This window comes from Leptidea sinapis, chromosome 2, assembly GCF_905404315.1.
Source record: "Leptidea sinapis chromosome 2, ilLepSina1.1, whole genome shotgun sequence".
Lineage (NCBI taxonomy): Eukaryota > Metazoa > Arthropoda > Insecta > Lepidoptera > Pieridae > Leptidea > Leptidea sinapis.
The window spans coordinates 9038342-9059261 of record NC_066266.1 but is presented as its reverse complement, the minus strand read 5'-3'; the positions used below and the strand labels follow the sequence as shown (position 1 = coordinate 9059261).

At 38.3% G+C, this 20920-nt stretch overlaps 1 protein-coding gene across 1 annotated transcript; it reads right to left on the bottom strand.

Annotated features, from left to right (window-relative positions):
- Positions 1 to 1026: 1026 nt before the first annotated feature.
- On the bottom strand, positions 1027 to 20602 carry LOC126975902 (ralA-binding protein 1-like). Its single transcript, XM_050824022.1, has 8 exons — positions 20494 to 20602; positions 17697 to 17943; positions 9097 to 9206; positions 6816 to 6967; positions 5515 to 5695; positions 4678 to 4802; positions 3511 to 3700; positions 1027 to 1770 (listed from the first exon to the last, which is right to left on the bottom strand). The coding sequence occupies exons 1-8, from the start codon at positions 20521 to 20523 to the stop codon at positions 1111 to 1113; spliced, it is 1695 nt and encodes a 564-aa protein (XP_050679979.1). The 5' UTR covers positions 20524 to 20602; the 3' UTR covers positions 1027 to 1110.
- Positions 20603 to 20920: the final 318 nt, after the last annotated feature.

Sequence of the window (20920 nt, the reverse complement as noted above, 5' to 3'; positions counted from 1 at the left end):
AAATAATAAGATTATAGTTTGATTGTAACTTAATTTTTTTTTATAACATTCGTTTTATAAGTAAAATGGGAACCATATACGTTTACCAATATTGGTCCTAGTTTTATGGGACGTGGAATAAGTTTTGAGATGTAGTGGCTATACTTACCAATACAGATGGTGCAACTAACATAATACAAAATAAATATCTTTATTCGACGTCGTTGTTTTTCTCTAGAAAGACAATGTACAAATGAAGAAAAAATGGATAATACTATCTTTCTGCTGCAGAAGAGGGCTATCGATCGGCAGCGGCATCTGGATCATCCAGCAAAAAACAGATTTGCTTTCACGGGTTAGACGCAAAAAAATACCCCATTTCATCCCACTCTGCCGACCATTACTTCCACACGCAGCGGCAACAATAAAAGTGGGGCCGAGCTAGGCACGTGATCGGCACGATGCTCCGCATCAGGCAGTGGTCCGGCGAAACAAACATAGATAATATAAAAACAATCATTATATTACGTTATGGTAAATACATTCTTATTTGTAAGATAATGGCCAGAGTAGTGGGCTTTATCAGTCTTCTTTGCACAGGATGCCGGCTAGATTATGAGCGCCCTTTCTGCCGTAAAGCAGTAAGTGTAAGCATTATTGTATTTCGGTCTGAAGGGCGCCGCAGCTAGTGAAACTAGGCAAAATGAGACTTAATTAACTTACTTACTTAACTTTAACTGACTTGTCTCAAGGTGACGAGTGCAATTATTGTAGTTTCACTCGGAATTTTTGGGTTTTTCATGAAACCTGAGCGGCACTGCATTGTAATAGACAGGGCGGATCAATTACCATCAGCTAAACGTCCTGCTCGTCTCGTCCCTTATTGTCATAAAAAAGACTAGGTATAACTTTGAGCTTACTAAAAGCAGTCTTGATGACAGTTTGTCATCAAGACTGCTTTCCAGGAAGAGCAAGTAGCTACAGCGAGTCCGAAACCTTGGACAAGCAAATTTAAAAAATAAACCCACCCTTTTGTAAAACAAAAACTTGTGTAAAATATAATGATATATTATTTATGACAAAATTATTGCTTAAGCTAAACAATAAATAAATTAATAAGATCTTTTTGCATTACGACTTAGACATAATTTCATTCATCGCAAGTTCAATTTTCAGCTGCACACAAGCAACTCTCTCTTGGAATATCTGATTGATCAAATTCAGTCTCTTCTGCTCCAACATCGCGTTCTCTTTCATCAACTTCTGTTTCAATTCCTGGTCTTCTTGGCTGGAGTTGTCCTTTTCTTTATTCTGCAAATTATCTTGCTTATTCTTCAAGGCAACATGACTTCTAAGTTTGACAATTTCGAACTGTTCTGAGTTGATTTTTGCCTGCAGCAACGATTTGAGTTGTAAGTATTCAGCATTTTCCAACTGCAGTCTTAGTACTTTCAGTTCTTTTTCGCTCAGCTTTGGTTTCTCTTGTGACTCCGGTTCTGTCTCTTTAGCTTCAAAAGCGAAGGTGTCTTCGAATTCAACTGGGAAGACAGCTTCTTGTGGTTTCTGTGATTCGAAGTCAACTGGGAATGTGGGGTCATTTGAAGGTTCTTTAACATCTGGCACATCACAGGACTGCGAGGTGGGTGTTATGTCTTCTTGTTCGATTGTCTGTTCGTTTGTTTGTGCGTTCGTTTCTTCTATGCTCGGTATTGTTTGATGCTCGTCGACTGACAGATGCTGTGAAGGCAGCGATGTAGGCTCTACTGATTTTTGCACTGAGCGTAGTTTTCTCTGAAAGAAGTATATTATATTACTAGCTGACCCGACAGACGTTTGTCTGTTCACAATAAAAAAAACTCTTCCGGGTGGAATTTTGAAATAAACCAAATTTCAAGTCTCTACTTATGGTAACAGAGATATCGTAATGGGTCAACATATAGGTGTAAATCTCTTATATCGTAATCAGGAACGTCAAGGTTCGAGTGAGTACGAAGATATTTCGGTATTCGTCTTGGCTCGGGAGTAATCGGCGTGCGGTGCGAGTACGATCGAGACCGGGCGCCGAGCAAGCGGCGAGCAGGCAGTCAGCAGGGTATACAATCTTATTTGTATCGCAACGATAATAAAGTACACACATAACTATAAAAAAATAAAAAGTACTAAAATATTGCAGTATTAAGGACAAATATTAGCATTTTAATTTGATAGCATTAGAATATGTATTGTATGTACAAAACCTGCACAGAGATGTCGCTGCTGTCATAGAAAATCCAAAATATTAAAATGTCACGTGCACAATGGCCGCCAGTGTCTGTACTTGTGTTGTATGTTGTGTATTGTGATTTTTCTGGAAGAACAAAGACTGTGTGTTTTTATTGTTTGTGCTTTACACCTATATCTGTTAAGTTCGTTTGTTCACTCATACATAATATAATCATCACACAGTGATCTTTTGTTATTGTTTGTGAAATAACAAGGAGTCTAATAATTATGAGGATACATTTAAAGTGAATGCGAAAAATATTTTACAATTAATGTTATAAAAGGAAAAATAAATGACTTGAGAATTATTTTGTTGTTTTATTATTATATTAAACATAGTAATATAGGTATTGTATATTATTATTATTACGGAAAAGGAGGACAAACGAGTGGACGGGTCCTGGTGTTAAGTGATCACCGCCGCCCAAATTATCTTGCAACACCAGAGGAATCACAGGAGCGTTGCCGACGTTTAAGGAAGGTGTACGCGCTTTTTTTGAAGGTACCCATGTCGTATCATCCCGGAAACACTAAAGCTCTATCTCGAAATTGCAACAAACAAAGAGAGACAGCAAGAGTTTTAAATTCCCACGTGGATGTGGAAACTTACTTCAAGAGCTGAGTGCGCTTCGTCTCCTTGTGGCTCCATCTACAATTTCTACATGATCTACTCTACCCTTGATAATCTGCTCAACCCCAATATTGGCATATTAGGTAATTCACTTGAAATGTTGCTTTTTCATATCTAAACATTAACCTGATGTTTGAATAAGATATACCAAAATTTACGACCCATGAGTACTCGAACGGTTGGCTCAGTTGGAAAGAGTGCTCGGACGGAACGCAAGGGATCGCGGCCGCATCGTTTATAATTTTTGGTTACAAATTTAATATGTATACTTGTGTTTTGTCTGGTTAGTGTAAATGGCACTGCCGTGCTAATTGGACTTAAATAAATATCAGTGGGAGGCTCCTTTGCATAGGATGCCGGCTAGATTATGGGAACCACAACGACGATTATTCCTGCCGTGACGCAGTAATGTGTAACCATTACTGTGTTTCGGTCTGAAGGTCGCCATAGCTAGTGAAAAAACCGGACAAATGAGACTTAACATCTTATGTCTCAAGATTACGAACGCATTTGTAGTGCCGCTCAGAATTATTGGGTTTTTTCAATAATCCTGAGCGGCACTGCATTGTAATGGGCAGGGAGTATCAATTATCATCAGCTGAACGACCTGCTCGTCTTGTACCTTACTGTGATAATACCTTGAGCTGTGTGACAATGCGTTGCGCCTCCCACAGCTGATGGTCCCTCGCAGCGGTGATGAAGCCCGCGTGCATCTCCGCGTGGATCTGACGCAACAATGACTCCTGCTTCCCCAGCTCTGTGCTCAGCTCCGACTCACTGGCGCGATCAATCCAATCAGCTGGCAGAGACTGTAGGGGTGGCACATATCTAAAAAAAAATATACTTACACTAGCTGACCCGGCAGACTTCGTACTGTCTCTCGACTCTTGTATAAAATAAAATTAAAACAAAGAAAATGAATCCTTTTTTAAAACAAATAAAAAGAAATGCTCGGTATGAATGAAATTTTATTATTATTTCACACACGTTGTTGCTAACTTACAAAACAGAGGTTACACGTTATGATTTAAACTATATTTTTATGTTTTGTTTTGTGGTGCGGTTATGTACAGAAATTTTATTTTTTGACAAAACTTGAGATTTATCAATCTACATAAATAGATTGTTGTCAAATTTCAAAAAAATATTGTTTGCGTTCAGAAATTTAATTTGTGACAAAACTTAAGATTTATCAATCTACATAAAAATAATCTGATAGATACTTAACCATTGTAGTTAATCTACCTACTATAGTTACCTAAAATTAAGTTTATTTTTTACCTCCTGAAAAAGTTTGAAAGATGTTAAAATTCTAATTATTTATTCATTTCAAACTATTCTTTCAATTTGATTTATAAACGACGGGCGACGCATCAAATGAAAAACAAAATTGTTGTTTTTATTTAATTCCGAGCATTTTCATATTTATTTCTCCTTCTAAACACAGACTTCCACAAATAATTCAAGACCAAAATTAGCAAAATCGGTCCAGCCGTTGTCAAGTTTTAACGAGACTAACGAACAGCTATTTATTTATATATATATATATAGATATTGATACGCACGCAAGAAGTTATACTTCTTTGGCGTAACAAAACAAAAATCCCTAATAAAATAGTCGTCTTGCCGGGTGAGAATCGGCCACTTTTTTCCCACGCACCAGGGACTAACAGCTTTTCATCGAGGTGGGAAAAAAACCTTTTTTTTTAACGGGATGGACTCAGATCAGCCATCATTAAAATAAGACTACGTTGAACTCGCGCGCTAGCTGTATCTGTGAAATATAAAAATAGGTATCTACTTACCTAGTCAACTTCACATCTGGGAATAGTTTGTCCTTGTTGGCTATTAGGTAGGCCAGCAGATTCTGTGACATGCCCAGTGCGGGGCCCAGTGACGTCATTATCGTTTGTATGTTCACGTGGTTATACTGAAAATAATATAAAAATGTAATACCCGCTAGACATCCATATTGGGATTGAGCAGGTTAACTGAAAAGTAGATCCTGTAGATGGAGCCACAGACTGAGAGTTGAACAAGACATACCAAGATTTACGAACCATGCGTCACTCGAACGGTTGGCTCAGTTGGTAAGAGCGCCTGTAACTCAAGAGGACGCGGGTTCGAGTCACGCATCATTCATAAATTTGGTTACAAATTTAATTTGTGTATAATTATAAGCACCTCGCCAAATTTTTAGATCTGAAGTTTTCACGTTAGCGAAACAGAAATGTCCGAGCAAGGCACTCCCGCATTGGGCCCTCTGAGACAGTATTTTGTCACTGTGTAACTATTTGCAGCAACGTCTATGTATGACAATAAGGGACGTGACGAGCAGGACGTTCAGCTGATGGTAATTGATACTCCCTGCCCACTACAATGCAGTGTCGCTCAGGATTCTTCAAAACCCAAAAATTTTGAGCAGCAATACAATTGCTCTCGTCACCTTGAGACATAAGATGTTTAGACTCATTTGTCCAGTAATGGCACCCTTCAGACAAAAACACAGTAATGTTTACACATTAAACACCGTTGTGACACCCATAGTCGGCATCATATGCAAAGGTAACGTTACGGTCCCTGTGTTTACATTATTTATCAAGTCTCGTTGGCCTTAGTATAGTACAATTTCCCCGTGATACCTGCTCGTTGTCGAGTACGGCTCGCAGATGGCAGCACAGCCAAGCAACAAGGGCGTGGTTGTGTTGCGGAAGCCGGCCAATGAGAGCGACAACCGCGCTCTCGCGTTGAGGCTCGGCGATCGCTGCGGCCTGCTCGAACTGGCCGTGCAACTCTTGTGTCAATATTGACTCCGGTAGCTCACTGCATATAAGTCAGAAAATGTTTTTTTTTTACTAACGTAATCTTATAAAAGCATTTGTAAATAGTCATAAAAATTTACAAAAACAAGTGCGCAAACGAAAAAACATAGTTAATATTATTAATAATTCAAAATATGTTAGTAGTGGATGCTACGGGGGTCACAGAGTCTGGCGTTATACAAGCAACCGTACTGCAAACTTCATCATCTTCAATATACTATTTAATATTAAAATAACCCCTTGCTATTAAAACATGTAGAAGGGGTTGGCAGGGCAGGGGGGGGGGGCAGCGTTACCCCTTACAATTAACAATGTGTAATGTCCACTCGAACTGAGCGCTCTGGCTTATATAGGGCACGACCGTCACAGTGATTATGCTACCAGCTGTTAGTTGGCACTACTGTAGTGCCAACTAACTTACACGAATCAAGTTACCCAAAGATCAATATGCAATAATAGTTAGGAAAATTATAGTTATAATTATATAAAACAGTACTAACAAAGTAAGTCGTTAAATAAATGTTATAATTAATTGGGATGATTCAAATTCAAATATTTTTATTCAAAAAAGGATGTGACATCACTTATTGAAAGTCAAAAACTACCACCCATTCCAAAATGAATGCCTCAGACCTGAGAAGGAAGGGCGCAACAAACTCAGCGAGCTTTTTTTTTCAACGAAAAAATATGTTTACAAAGTAAAATTGTACAATTCAAATTATTCTTTAATAGCCTGAGGGCGGTCACTCCATTACTAATCTGTGGTATCATTAAGAAAGTAATTTATGTTATAGTAATCTTTACCACACAAACGATTTTTAAAAATTCTTTTGAATAACGTAATACTTTTGTTTTGAACATTTTCTGGGATCTTGTTGTAAAATCATATACATCGCCCCACAAAAGACTTACTAACTGGACTTAGCCGACTAGTAGGCATTATAAGTTTATGTCTGTTCCTGGTCTTAACATTATGGTTATGACAGTTTCTAGCAAAATCTAATCAAACATATATCGTGAACTTAAAATGTCAAATAATGTCAAAAATGTCAAATGTCTTATGACAGTTATAGACATGACGTTAGTAGCGGTTGTCAACACATCAAGGTGACAAACATTACCTGATAAAGTTCTTGAGTATAGCGCAGGCCACGGGAATATCCCAGTGATAGGGAAAGGCAGCGCCACGGTCCGTGTACAGTTTCCTGAGCTGCTGCAGCTTTATCTTATCGGGCTCGCTGCGGTAGATCTGGTTACTTTTCAATCCATGCGCCTGAAAGATTATTAAAGTTATACAACTTTTGGCGGGTTAGGGAAAAATTATCAGAGTGATTTTTTCGACGCGTACGCACAACGTCACGCAAAGTCGGCACCCTGACGTTAGCTGGTGAACTAGACCATTTGCAGGGGCGTGCATTGGTTTTCTAGCAAGGTAGGCACTGTGGATATAACTAGTCGTAGTTGAGCTTTGGAATAAGCTGACTTACCGTAGGTATTTTGTATCGAGCGTAAGGAGAAATTTTATGAGTGGGTGTTCAATAGAACTTTGGTTATAAAATAACGGAACGAAATTAAATTTAATTAACTGTAACACTATTCTATCTCTATTCTACTGTGCTATTCGCTAAAACATCCGAAGATATCAAAACTATGATAGAAGAACTTGCAACAGAAAGTGAAAAAATAGGGTTAAAACTCAATCCAGACAAAACTAGAGTGATGAAAAATGGGAAAAAAGACATGATACAATTAGGAAACACTAAAATCAACTATACTGATGAATTCATATATCTGAGACAGCTCATACCTTTAAAAGAACCTATGAGCGAGGAAGTAAAGAGAAGAATTGCGAACAGCTAGAGAAGATATTGTAGTTTGAGCGAGATTATGAAAGACGAAAAACTTAATATTAATATTAAGAGCAAATTGTTTAACACCTGCATTTTACCCGTATTTATGTATGGCTGCCAATCATGGACTTTAACTCATGAAATAATTACCAAACTCACAACTTACCAATATGCTATGGAGAGAAGTATTCTGAACGTGAAAAGATCAGACAGACTAAAAACTCGCGTCATCAGAAGTAAAACAAAAGTCATCGATGTCAAATCAAAAATTAGAAGACTCAAATGGCATCTCCTTGGCTGGGCACATGGTAAGAGAACATGACAAATGGAGTAAGAAAGTGACAAGACAGAAAAGATGGGAGGACGATATCAGGGAAGTGGCAGGAGTAACTTGGAACAGAGTGGCTCAAGAAAGACACGAATGGAAACGGTTGGAGGAGGCCTTTGCGGATTGGCAAACAGATCCACAAAAAATACAAATACTAGAATAAGTTATTTTGTTTTTAATGTTTTATGTTTGTTTTAGAGTATTGTTAGTTATCTTTGTAAGTTAAGATCTGAATAAAGGCTATATTATTATTATTAACTGTAACACTAGTGCTATATTTATTTAGGTTCGTAACGAGGTAGGCACTGCCTAATTGCCTATATGATATGCTCGCCTCTGATCCATTTGTATCATACTTTAGCTACCAAGCCTCTTGTAACTCACATTCCTACTGAGCCACAACTAAACGAATGGACGAGAATTCAATAAATTTCATTTTACAAGCAGTAAAATAAAAAAAAAATAATTTAATGACATTAAATAACACGCTATTTAACTAAATTATGCAATATAATAATAGTTTTCTTGATTATTATTCCGCCACTATTCGTCTTCAAACAATTCGACACGTGTTTCAGTCTTGTGCCAGAGTTTGGCGAGTTAACATCTCCCCGTGGATGCCTCGTGTAGAGGCGAAACACTTGTCGAATTGGTTGAGGACGAATATTGGCGGAATTAACACTCAAGAAAGCTCAAAACATTTGGATAATAATGGATTTCCGCAAAATTACGCCTTATTATCATAAAAAAAAATAGTTGATTATAAAGGTTCCACTGATAAACCGTTAACAACGGTTTTTCCACCTATCACACAAAACGCGTCAAGTTACTTACACAATTTTGTTTATTTAAAAATTTATTAACAACGGTTTTTCCATCTATCACACAAAACTCGTCAAGTTACTTACACAATTTTGTTTATTTAAAGAGGCGCTTCCCTGAAATACGACATTCCATACTTTTGTATAGTTCTAAGTTTGGATATGCAGTTATTTGGACAGTTTTTCACTGAACACTTTGTCATTGCATGGTGTTGTATTCAAAGCGCGGTCGAAACACAACTGTAACACGAAAAATCTACCCAATAGACGCGAAAGTTTTACAGAGTTTTGCTTCAGACAATTTTTTGAGCATCATCATTTGCGTCTAATTGTTTAGTGTACGAGATTGGTAGTGCCTTCCAATTTTCCTTGACGAGACATTGTATAGATTATAGAATCTCACCTGCAAGTAATCAATGCTGTCTCGTACGACAAGCGGCAGCCCTGTGTCGTCATGGCACCGGGCGCGTTCCACCGACTGCTGGAGAGGCACTCCGAATATCGGCAGCGCAACTGTAATTCAGTTTCAGAGGATTAACTCATATATCGTCGCTTTGTTGGTGAGAGCTAGCCCATGCATTAGCAATGGGAGGCTCTTTTGCACAGGATTCCGACTAGATTATGGATACCACAACGGCGCCAAATTCTGCCGTGATGCAGTAATGTCCGGTCTGAAGGGCGCCGTAGCTAGTGAAATTACTGGGCAAATGAGACTTAACATCTTATGTATCAAGGTGACGAGCGCAATTGTAGTGCCGCTCAGAGTTAGTGGGTTTTTCAAGAATCCTGAGAGGCACTGCATTGTAAAGAGCAGTGCGTATCAATTACCATCAGCTGAACGTCCTGATCGTCTTGTCCCTTATTGTCATAAAAAAAAACAATGCTTGAAATAATGTGCAATAAATTGGATTGGTCAAATTTGAATACGTTTGTTGTATGACTACAAAAAATACAAAATTTGATTGAGATTCATTCAATTCAAAAAGAGAGAATAAACTGAACGTGCCATTTAATAAGTTAGCTACATTTAAGAGCTCCTTCATTGGTGAGTTTTGGTATTCAATAGTACAATAAAATACCAGACAGTATACTGGGACTCACTGAGCACTAATTCAAAAAATATATTAAAGGCTCTTTGACATAAAGAAGGCTTACTATGGTATCGTAGATTATATAGAGGATAATGATGCATGGTTATTATCTGGTTCTGTGCAGGCCACCCAAAAATATATAATATTAAGTAGGCTAAGTTGTTACAAATTTATTTATACTAAATTTAAAAGAAGTTAGAAAATAAATAAATAAATTAAAAACATGTGTAAGAACAAATCTTATAACTATATTTACAATACTATTGCTACATAAACGCTTGCTACTGCTACGATACGACATGGGTACCTTCAAAAAGAGCGCGTACACCTTTCTTAAAGGCCGGCGACGCTCTTGTGATTCCTCTGGTGTTGCAAGAGAATGTGGGCGGCGGTGATCACTTAACACCAGGTGACGCAAGTTTGTCTTCCTATTCCATAAAAAAAAAACTATCATTACGTGGAAGCGTACCAAGAATACTAGCAGCATTTCCGCGTTGGATAAAAAGGCTGATCCGTTGACCGAGATAGCTGCCAGCGCTTGGGTTTCCAGTAGCCTTATTGGGGCGCGAAGATAGTATTTTGAACATTCTCCGCGCCTCTGGGCCCCACGGGCTAAGTGTCTCGACACCAAACGGCACAAAGATGTAAAGTTGTTACATGATTTTAAAGATTGGCTGCGAGTTTCTTGTCAGTTCTTCTCCCCATATCAAAGCCCCTTTACGAACTGATGTAACTTCATAACGTTTACCAAGTGTTATTGTAATATGTTATATTATTGTCCCAATCTATGGTAAATAAATATATTTCTATTTATATTCTATTTTGTAACATCGTGTTTATTTCGAAAAGTTAAATGAGCTATGAAGATTAGATTCATTTTACTTTTGTGATAATGGCATTTATTTTCTCAAATTTGATTCCTTTAGAAGTATTTTTAATGTCAATTGTGTTAATTGTAATATACTAGACACTACTACCGCTTCAAAAAAAGAATGCTGTGAGTTTTTCTTCGCAAAAAAAGCGCTGTTCTTAATAAAATATACAATATTGTACTGTCATTGCTATTGCTATAAAATAAGCATAATCTAGTCCCACGCTGTCCGATCACTTAGATACTCAGCTCTGGAGTAGTAGGATTTACGACGGAGCAATTTTTTGATAAAATTAGTTAATTTATTTATAGATTATGCCTGAACAGTGGATGGAACTTTATTATAGAAGTGTATACATTTACCCTTAAAGCAATTATGTATCTTATGTAAAACTGTGTTTGGTTTAGCTCTTTTCACCATTGCAAAATTCACATTATTTAGATAATACTAGTGTATGTAACTCATTTTGAACACTTGTGGCATAACTCTCTTCACTATCAATGTGTCAATACGCAGATTCTACTACCTGACCTGGTCATAGTACAAGAAATAGAACAGTAGTGTAACTCAGAGGTCTCCATCAAATTTATACCTATGTCTGGGCGGAGCGCTAGAGTTGGTACTCGTACTTACAAAAATATTAGTCGACGCGGACGGCGAGAGTTGGTACTCGTACTTACAAAAATATTAGGCGACGCGCGGCGGCGTACAGTTAATTTAACTCGGACAGCGACCAGGTGGCACTCAATTCAAATCAAAATTACACTTTATTCATGTAGGTCACGGAAATGACACATATGAATGTCAAAAAATATTTTTTCTAATTGAATCTACCGCTACTTCGTAAAGGGTTGAGCTAATGAGAAGAAATAACAAGAAACTCACTGCCACTCTTTTATATCATGATTTACATTTTCTTCGATTTGCAAATAAATTATTTGCAATTACAATATAATATAATATGTAAAGTTATGCAATGCTCAATAGTTTTGTCTTTCCAGGATTGCTTAGCGGCCGTGTACATCACATTGAACTATTCACTAAATCTATTCTACATATAAGATATACCTGCACAGCATTGATGTTTCATAATAACATTCTTTATAATAAAATAAAGAAACAGATACATATATATAATAGAAACTCCCATGACTGTAAACTTGCATTGATCGCTTGGATGCTACCACTAAATACACATACATACACACGCACACATACAAACGCACGCGCACACACAAACACACACACACACACACACACACATACTTACAAGGGTAAATATAGAACACTTTTTTTAATATTACATTTTATTAAAAAAAAACATAGCCTAAGTAGATAATCGGGGTGCCACAATACATCCACTCCCACGCAACACCTTAGGGAGGAGGGTATGGCTGAAAAACAGCGCTGCATGGAAACATAAATCCATGATTCCATGTCAGATGAAGCTGAGGCTTTTCCTTTTGCCTTTTGTTTCATCGCGTAGCCTAATTATTCATTTTATATTTGTAATATGCCGTAAAAAAATATGATAATAATGAGTTGTTTTTACGACACATACGCTAAAACAGACACACACACACACACACACCCACACGACATACACACATACGTTCTATCATATTTCATAAATTTCTCAAAGTATGTTATTTTAAGGCTAAGAAAAAGCCTCTCGGCACTAACATTCTTCATATGTGTAAAAGGAGACCCTTACGACTATTTGTTAAGGAGACTGTGTTAAAACCAATAAAGATTTTTAATTAATTAATTTAATCATCGTCAGCTGTTTAGCTATAGTTATACTGCTATAAGCATTTCTGTGACGCGAACTTACGAGATTTCACCTATCCAAAAAGTGTCGAACCATATATATATATATTATTTATTTATCGCGTGCGTCAGTAATGAGCATGTCAGTGACGCAAACCCATAAGATTTCCCCTACCAAAAAGTACCCAACGCGGTTAAAGAAGTTTTCACTTCAAAAATTAAAATAACACGCGTTTTAGTCCTATAAAAAGTATTTTATTAAACAACTAGCTGTCCCAGCAAACGTCGTATTGCCATATAACATATAAATAAAATCAAATATTAAAATTTTTAGCAACCAATTCTCAGACCTACCAAATATATCGTACTGCAATTATTGTATTCGATTGCCATCTTGCAACCCTATATCGGTTTAGTGGATGGAACAGAATAATATAAAAATCGTGATACAAAAATAGTTGTAGATCGTAGAAGGGCAAAATAGGGTGAACAACCCTTATCACTTAGGGGTATGAAAAATAGATAGTAGCCGATTCTCAGACCTACTGAATATGCATATAAAATTTGGTAAAAATCAGTAAAGCCGTTTCGGAGGAGTAAGGTAACTAACATTGTGACACGAGAATCTTTATATATATAAGATTACTAGTGGACCCAACAGACGTTGTCCTGTACACACGTCTTAAATTTGCAAAATCTGTCCAGCCGTTAAGAGGAGTTCTTATTTATATGGACGGAGAGAATTATTTTATATGGACGGAATTGAGAATCTAAACCAATCTCAAATTCACTGAAACAAACAAAAAAATCATCAAAATCGGTCAAGCCGTTTAGGAGGTAGTTTAATTGTGAATCTAAACCATTCTCGAATCCACCTGAAGACACACACCAATCTCGAATCCACCTGAAGACACACACCAATCTCGAATCCACCTGAACACACACACCAATCTCAAATTCACTGGAACACACAAAAATATCATCAAAATCGGTCCAGCCGTCTAGGAGGAGTTCAGTGACATACACACGCACACAAGAATTATATATATAAAGATGTAACACTCGCGTAAATCAAAGCAAATACATATGTATAAATAGTTATAATTGTACTAACGATATATATACCTACCTTTACAATTAATATCACTATGAAATGGATTAGTGCTGTACATATTTCTATATTAGCTTCAAGCCACGCGAAGATACTATCATTCTTATCAGCCGTCGCCTTGAAGTCTGCTTTGTTTTGAGCAAAGATTACTTATTATCTATGCGCCTTACGACTTATCAGTACACTAAAACCGTTTTCAGTTTTCACAGCTGTCACAGTTCTATCTAGACGTTTAAATGATATTTGTTTTTATTAAAATAAGGGACGAGACGAGCAGGACGTTCAGCTGATGGTAATTGATACGCCCTATCCATTACAATGCAGTGCCGGTCAGGATTCTTGAAAAACCCAAAAACTCTGAGCGGAACAACAATTGGGCTCGTCACCTTGAGACATAAGATGTTAAGTCTCATTTGCCCAGTAATGTAACTAGCTACGGCGCCCTTCAAACCGAAACACAGTAATGTTTACACATTACAAATACTAAAAACCTATACCTATAGGGTAGACAAGAGATTTCAATTAAAGTTTGCCACAACCCTACACTACAGAAATGAATGAAAGTTATGCTCTAGCTCTATCACTGACGTCTACCATACTATATTACCATTATACCACAAGACTATCGGCTGTCAAAGTGCTTTTGTGACTGTTTGATATTCGCCATTTTGGCGCTGTTGGCCATATAGAGAGTCTGTGGTAGTAAAACCTAGTGATGACAACCTCAGCAAACATCGATAGGTGGTGGGAAACCATTTACAAATAAAATTATGTGATCAATTAAGTTGATTCTTGAAGTATAAATAAATAACACGGAAAACGAACGAAATTAATTCAAAATGACAAAAATACTTCAGATTATTGTACGTTCCGTCGCTGCCAATCGTATATTATACGTCAAAATTAGTTCTCCGGACACTCGCGAGTGGCGCTTCAAATAGGCACAAAAAAATTGCTGTCAAACATATAGAACAGCCTGTCCAGTGGTATTTATACAGGTCAGTGTCTAGCATACATTTCAATCGTGTCACTTTTTCAACAAAACAGCGTTCCAATATTTCTTTACGTGAGCGATGACGAAAATTCATTGCGCGTTTAATAATTTATACTGATTGCGCAAGAAATGTATAGAAAACTTAATGGATTGATTTCTTAACGGGGATATAGATAAATCATATTGAAATATTATCATTTTACATAAATGGGCAGCGGCTATCGTAAGCAAGTGAAAAAGCCTGCCAGTTAGCCTGGATATAGCGAAGGCCTTTGATCGTGTATGGCACAAGGCGCTTCTCTCGGAACTTCAACATTTGGGCTTCTCGAGAGTTTATGCAAGTGGACCTCCAGCTTCCTCACTGCAGCATACAGGTCTTTGTCTGCGCAGGTCGCATCAACCGTTTCATACATGGCCTCTAATTTTAATACTATAGAACCGTCTCCTTTTGGCTGTTTTCCCTATCTGAGCATAACGTGACGTGGCATCATGCACATAAAGGTTGGCTATTTCCGTTGCCATTCCCTATATAAATTTATATTGTTAACTTTCATCATCTCCACATGATCAAACCTCCTAGTTTTTTTCCAACTATTCTATTCCTTTACGTCGTGACCAATTTCTCGCTCCGCTTAAAGGCGCCTAGACGCCAATCGCCAATCGCCAAAACCCAGAAGCCTGCATCCTTCTAAGCCACATTTCTTCCGGGAGACATTGGAGGCCAAACTAAGGGATGACCCAGCGCATGAACACACTAACGCTGATACTCAGTGGAAACATTGGAAAGGTCATATCAACGATGCACTGGACCAGATCTCAAAGCGGAAAATGCCGGAGCGGAAGAGAGGATGCTGGATCTCCGATTGTTCATGGGAGCTCATTCAACGCAGGAAACACTTAAAAACCAGGAGTCTACAAGATCATGAAGTAATGACCGAATACTCCGGGCTTAGCATAGCTATTTAGGCCAGTTGTCGCCGCGACAAGAACAACTTCATTGAGGGCATCTGCAGCGACATTGAGAAACATTAGAACAAGCTACAAACTGCAGACCTTTTCAGGAAGGAGAGTCCTTTCCAAGCAGTTCAAAGCTAAATGGATTATCGAAGATGCCGACGGCACTGTACTGCACGAGCTCGACCACATTGCTGAAAGATGGCGTGCCTACTGTTAGCAGATACACAGATCCCCACTCAACGCCCGAAGTTACCCCGGTTTGGAGGGACCTGGCACTGGAGCCCATGATTCTTGGTTCCGAGATATCTAATGCTCTACAGTCTCTCAAGAATAGGAAGGCACCAGGAATTGACCAAATAACAGCAGAAGTGCTTAAAGCTATGGATGACCTGGGTGAAGATACACTATACAATATTTGCTCACACGTCTGGCAAAACGGTGATTGGCCGAAAAAGAAGCGTCAACCAAGAGCTGCGGCAATTATCGAACCTTATCCCTCATCTCGCATGCCAGCAAAATTTTGCTTCATATTCTCAATAATCGCATCCACTACTATCTGGATTGGCAAATTCCGCAGGATAAACTGGTTTTGTGAAGGGCAAGGGCACTCAGGAGCAGATTCTCAATGTCAGGCAGCTCATTGAGAAGGCATACGAGTTTGATACTCCAGTGCTAATGTGCTTCGTCGACTACAGTAAGGCTTTCGACTGTATCAATTGGAGTTGCCTATGGAGGGTTCTGCAAGAGCTTGGTGTACCAAATCATCTCATCGCTTTGCTTCGCACCCTGTATGGCTCAAGCCAGGGAGTTGTAAGAGTTGATAAAACAACCTCGAAACCCTTTAAGTTTCATCAAGGAGTGCGCCAGGGATGCATATTGTCGCCCATTCTCTTCAACGCATATGGAGAGCACATTATGAGACGTACCTGCGAGAACTGGGAGGGAGGCATCACAATTGGTGGCGTAAAAATCACCAACTTGCGCTACGCCGATGACACTACTCTTCTTGCAGCAAATGAGTCAGAAATGGCTGCACTTCTTGAGCGTATGGAGCGGATTAGCGGAGAGATGGGACTTCCCATAAACAGGTCCAAGACCAAAGTCATGGTGGTGTATAGATCTGGGAAGTTGGAACTAACTGGTGCGCTTGGCCTTGAAATGGTGGACAACTTTATCCACCTGGGTTCCAACATAAGTAACGATGGTTCGTGCGAGAGGGAAGTACGCAGGAGAATTGGCATGGCTAAGAGCGCTATGTCTCAGCTTGGAAGAATCTGGAGAGATTGCAACATTTCCGTAAAAACTAAGACCACACTGGTGCGGACCCTAGTCTTCTCAATATTTTCGTACGGCGCTGAGACTTGGACACTGAAAGCTGCAGACCGCAAACGCATTGACGCCTTTGAAATGTGGTGCTGGAGAAAGATGCTTCGTATCCCCTGGACAGCATTTCGGTCTAATCTCTCCACACTGCGTGAACTCAGGATCTCCTCGCGATTGTCTTCCGAATGTCTGCGCAGAGTTTTAGAATACTTCGGCCACATCGCAAGGAAGGACGATGGAAACCTTGAGAGGCTCATTGTGGTCGGCAAAATAGATGGGAAGAGGCCTCGTGTACGCAGTCCAACACGATGGTCCGATCAGATCCGCTCCGCCCTCGACTCTACGGTTCACACCGTCAGAGACAGGAATAGATGGAGAGCGATCATACGTGAGAAAGTGATACAGAGGGGTGGTCACGACCCTCAGTACTGAGGATTACGACGCAGGGCATCACAAGGATTCCTTTACGTTTCATTACAATAAAACTGTATAGGAGCCATATTTTAGAGTTATGCTGGAAGCTATAGCCTCATTGTTCTTTATTTGATTTGATTTCTGGATTTAAAAGGATGGTAATGAGTTTCTTGCTACTTCTTTTCATTAGCTCAACCCTTTACGAAGTAGCAGTAGTATCAATAAGAAAAAAAAATGTTTTTGACATTCATAAGTGTCATTTCCGTGACCTACATAAATAAAGTGATTTTGAATTGATTTAAAAAACTTTAGTTACTTGTCTAGTGATACTAAACACACTCTAATGTTGATATAACTATTTAAACTACATCATTCAAGTTGTATTTTTAGGACTAGATGGACAATAGATTTTTCTTCAAATTTTACCCCCTCAAACAACTTACCGTCAAGAAAAAAGTAAAACAAACATACCTCCCAATGTGAATATCTCTTCAAACGGCACACCCGATGTGACGGTGGAAGGAATTTTAGTCAACTTCTTCTCCTTCTTGTCTTTATCCTTTTCTTTTATCTTCTCCTTGTCTTTCTCTTTGACCTTATCTTTTTCCTTTTCCTTCTCCTTCACTTTTTCTTTTTTCTCCTCCTTCACTTTCTCCTTCTTGTCATCTTTTAACTTTTCCTTAGATTCCAACTTGAATTTCGCCTTCTCCTCTTTTTCCTAGAAGTTATTTTTTACAATGAATTATTACCTTCAAGGCTTTCTTAAATAAAAAGTCCAATAATTTTTGAATTAAACTCAGTAAATGCCAATAATTCTGTCGAATAACAAATTATGTCCGAGCGGACCAAGTAGGTTCAAGATAGACAGTAAAATTTCATTGAATTAAGATTTTGCTGCTTTTATCTTTTAACTACTGGTACAAGCACATTATGAGACGCTTCTTAGAAAAAAATATAGTCTGTGAAATAATGGCATTAAAGTTTTCACTCACTACAACTTACCATTACTGATACTGCCGAAAAGAAGCCGCGAATATTCGTGGCATGATTAATAATAATCGTTTAAACAATCAATAATGATATTAATAGCTAATTTTGGAACGCCCCAAGGTCTTGGACCTCTATTATTCATAAATGATTCTGGATAATGCATAAAATACACGTAGGTATATCCAACATAGCTTTGAACTGACAACAATTAAATATAATCTTACTAACGAATGAAGCTATTTCTTAAAAGATGTAACTATGTGCATTTTCTGTAGTAGTAGTCACGTAAGGCCGAAGTCGGAAAGTTGTTACAGATTGAGTATCGACAGTATCTGAATCGTTGAACAGAAAATGATTATGAGAAAAGGAAGTAGTACTTCATTATGGCACTTTAAATATATGAAGAATTCGATACTATTATTAATTGCGGATGCTAGTTATCTTTTAATAGTCAGGACATTCGATATATAGGTTATTGCATCCGAAATTTACTGCTGCAACCTTGATCCATGAAACTGGCTCGAAATATTTGTACAAGTTTCAATTATGTTCTTTTTCTTTTAGATTGGCAATATTAGCCACTTTAACGATGGATATGAATGTCTTTTCAAATTATGCTCTGATTAAGCTTTTCAGATGGCTGAAAGTTACGGTTTCGCTCATAGATTTAACTCACAAAAATAGAAAGCTATACAAGAAGAGTAAGAAGGATTCCTGAGACAAAAGATCTAGTGGCACGGAAGAGGCCCCATCATGTCGAGCAAAAACATTACTATATTTTTATTAGATAGTAGTTTAATATTCAAAATATTAAGGAGCTTATGCCAAGCGTAGCTGTCTGTTTACGATTTCTCAATCAAAATCGATTACAGAAACAATAGATTCGCATTCATTTTATTCTGTTATGCCCTTAAAAGCCAGAACGTTGTAAGTCTGTGTGTTTATGATATATTTACAGCTCACAGAAAAACCGTTGGCGACTTGTACGGATAGAAGAGGACTTTTCGCGCAAAAACGTTATGAGTCCGCACCCTAAGACAAAAAAGACTTGCTGCTGCTGCATGCTGTTAAGCTGCTGTTAAGACAGCAGTATACTGTAAGCAGTATATCCTTGATAGTCGTTAATATCATCCTCACCATCTCAATGTGTGGCGTTCCTCCACAGTGCGGTTTTCAAGGAACTTTCTTCTACGAACAACAAAGCTGTGGAATGACCTTCCTTATGCGGTGTTTCCAGGACGTTACGCCATGGGTATCTTCAAAAAAGCGCGTACACCTTCCTTAAACGTCGGCAACGCTCCTGTTATTCCTCTGGAGTTGCAAGAGAATGTGGGTGGCGGTGATCACTTAACACCAGGTGACCCGTACGCTTGTTTGTCCACCAAAGAATTATAATAATTAATATTGAAAATATAAAGGCTGCCTTTGTTCTTTACATATCTGCTGTCTGACTTTTGCAGATTATGATATACCTACAGACCGCTGAAGATAGACGGACTGACACCAGAGCCTTAGTAATCCCTCGTCCGGAACCTTCTAAAAGGCAACTAGATTTTTTTTACCTAGATACAAGCTTCCCCAATAGTTAAGGTCAAGGAGAAACGCTAAGGATCATAATTATGCAAATAAAACTAAAAAGAACATTTTATGAACGATGAGGGACTCGAACCCGCGACCTCTCACGTTCCGTGCGAGCGCTTTTTCGTACTGAGCCACCGTTCGAATGACGTGTCGCCATAAAATCTTGTATGCTTTGTTCAACTCTTCCAAGGTTTTAGGGCATGACAGTACTTTTCAAGTTTTTTCAAATTGTCTATATTATGAAAATAAGGGACGACACGAGCAGGACGTCAGCTGATGATAATTGATACGCTCTGCCGATTACAATGCAGTGCCGCTCAGGATTCTTGAAAAACCCAAAAATTTTGAGCGGCACTACAATTGCGCTCGTCACCTTGAGAAATAAGATGTTAAGTCTCATTTGCATAGTAATTACACTAGCAACGGCGCCCTTTAGACCAAAACACAGTAATGTTTACACATAACTGCTTCACGGCCGAAAAAGGCGCCGTTGTGGTACCCATAATCTTGCCGGCATCCTGTGTAAAGGAGCCTCCCATTGGTAAAATCATGTTGCACCACCGACTCTTTAAAGCTTACAATTACTGCAATTCTTGTCTCGATTCTTAACGTCAATCCGCAAACACCAATAATGATAACCAATTGCACACTGTTTAATCACACAATATATCTTATCATAACAAATTACAAATCTAACCTTCCAGAACACACTGCGCAGGTGATGCATGCCTCGATTTCAGATTACAACTAAACAAACTATCAATGCCCAATGTTTATCCGCCAAGGCCGTGTCGGATTACTTAATAGTGAAATTATGCATGCGAATCACTCAGCTGTAAAATCGTATTCAGCTGTGATCTGTTTGACCACTTTATTTACATTACAGCTTATGTTTGATGTTAATCTATTCAATCCGCACCAATATTAGAGGTTAAGGTATGAAATTATAGTTTACATGTACTGAAAAACTACGCCATTTTTGCCAAGGTAAAATATATAGGTTCGATTGAAGTGCATCATCTATACATTTAAGCAATCTAACGGGGAGGTCATTTACGGCCGTTTCCAATATACTATCAACAGATAGAGCTAAATTACTACCTTCTACTGTCAGTAATTAGCTG

Coding starts and splice junctions, on each gene's coding strand:
- LOC126975902 (XM_050824022.1), bottom strand. CDS start 20,523: ATGCATCACCTGCGCAGTGTGTTCTGGAAG. Junction 9,207..17,696: donor AGAGATATTCACATTGGGAG/GTATGTTTGTTT, acceptor ACTGAATTACAG/TTGCGCTGCCGATATTCGGA. Junction 5,696..6,815: donor ATACTCAAGAACTTTATCAG/GTAATGTTTGTC, acceptor ACTTATATGCAG/TGAGCTACCGGAGTCAATAT.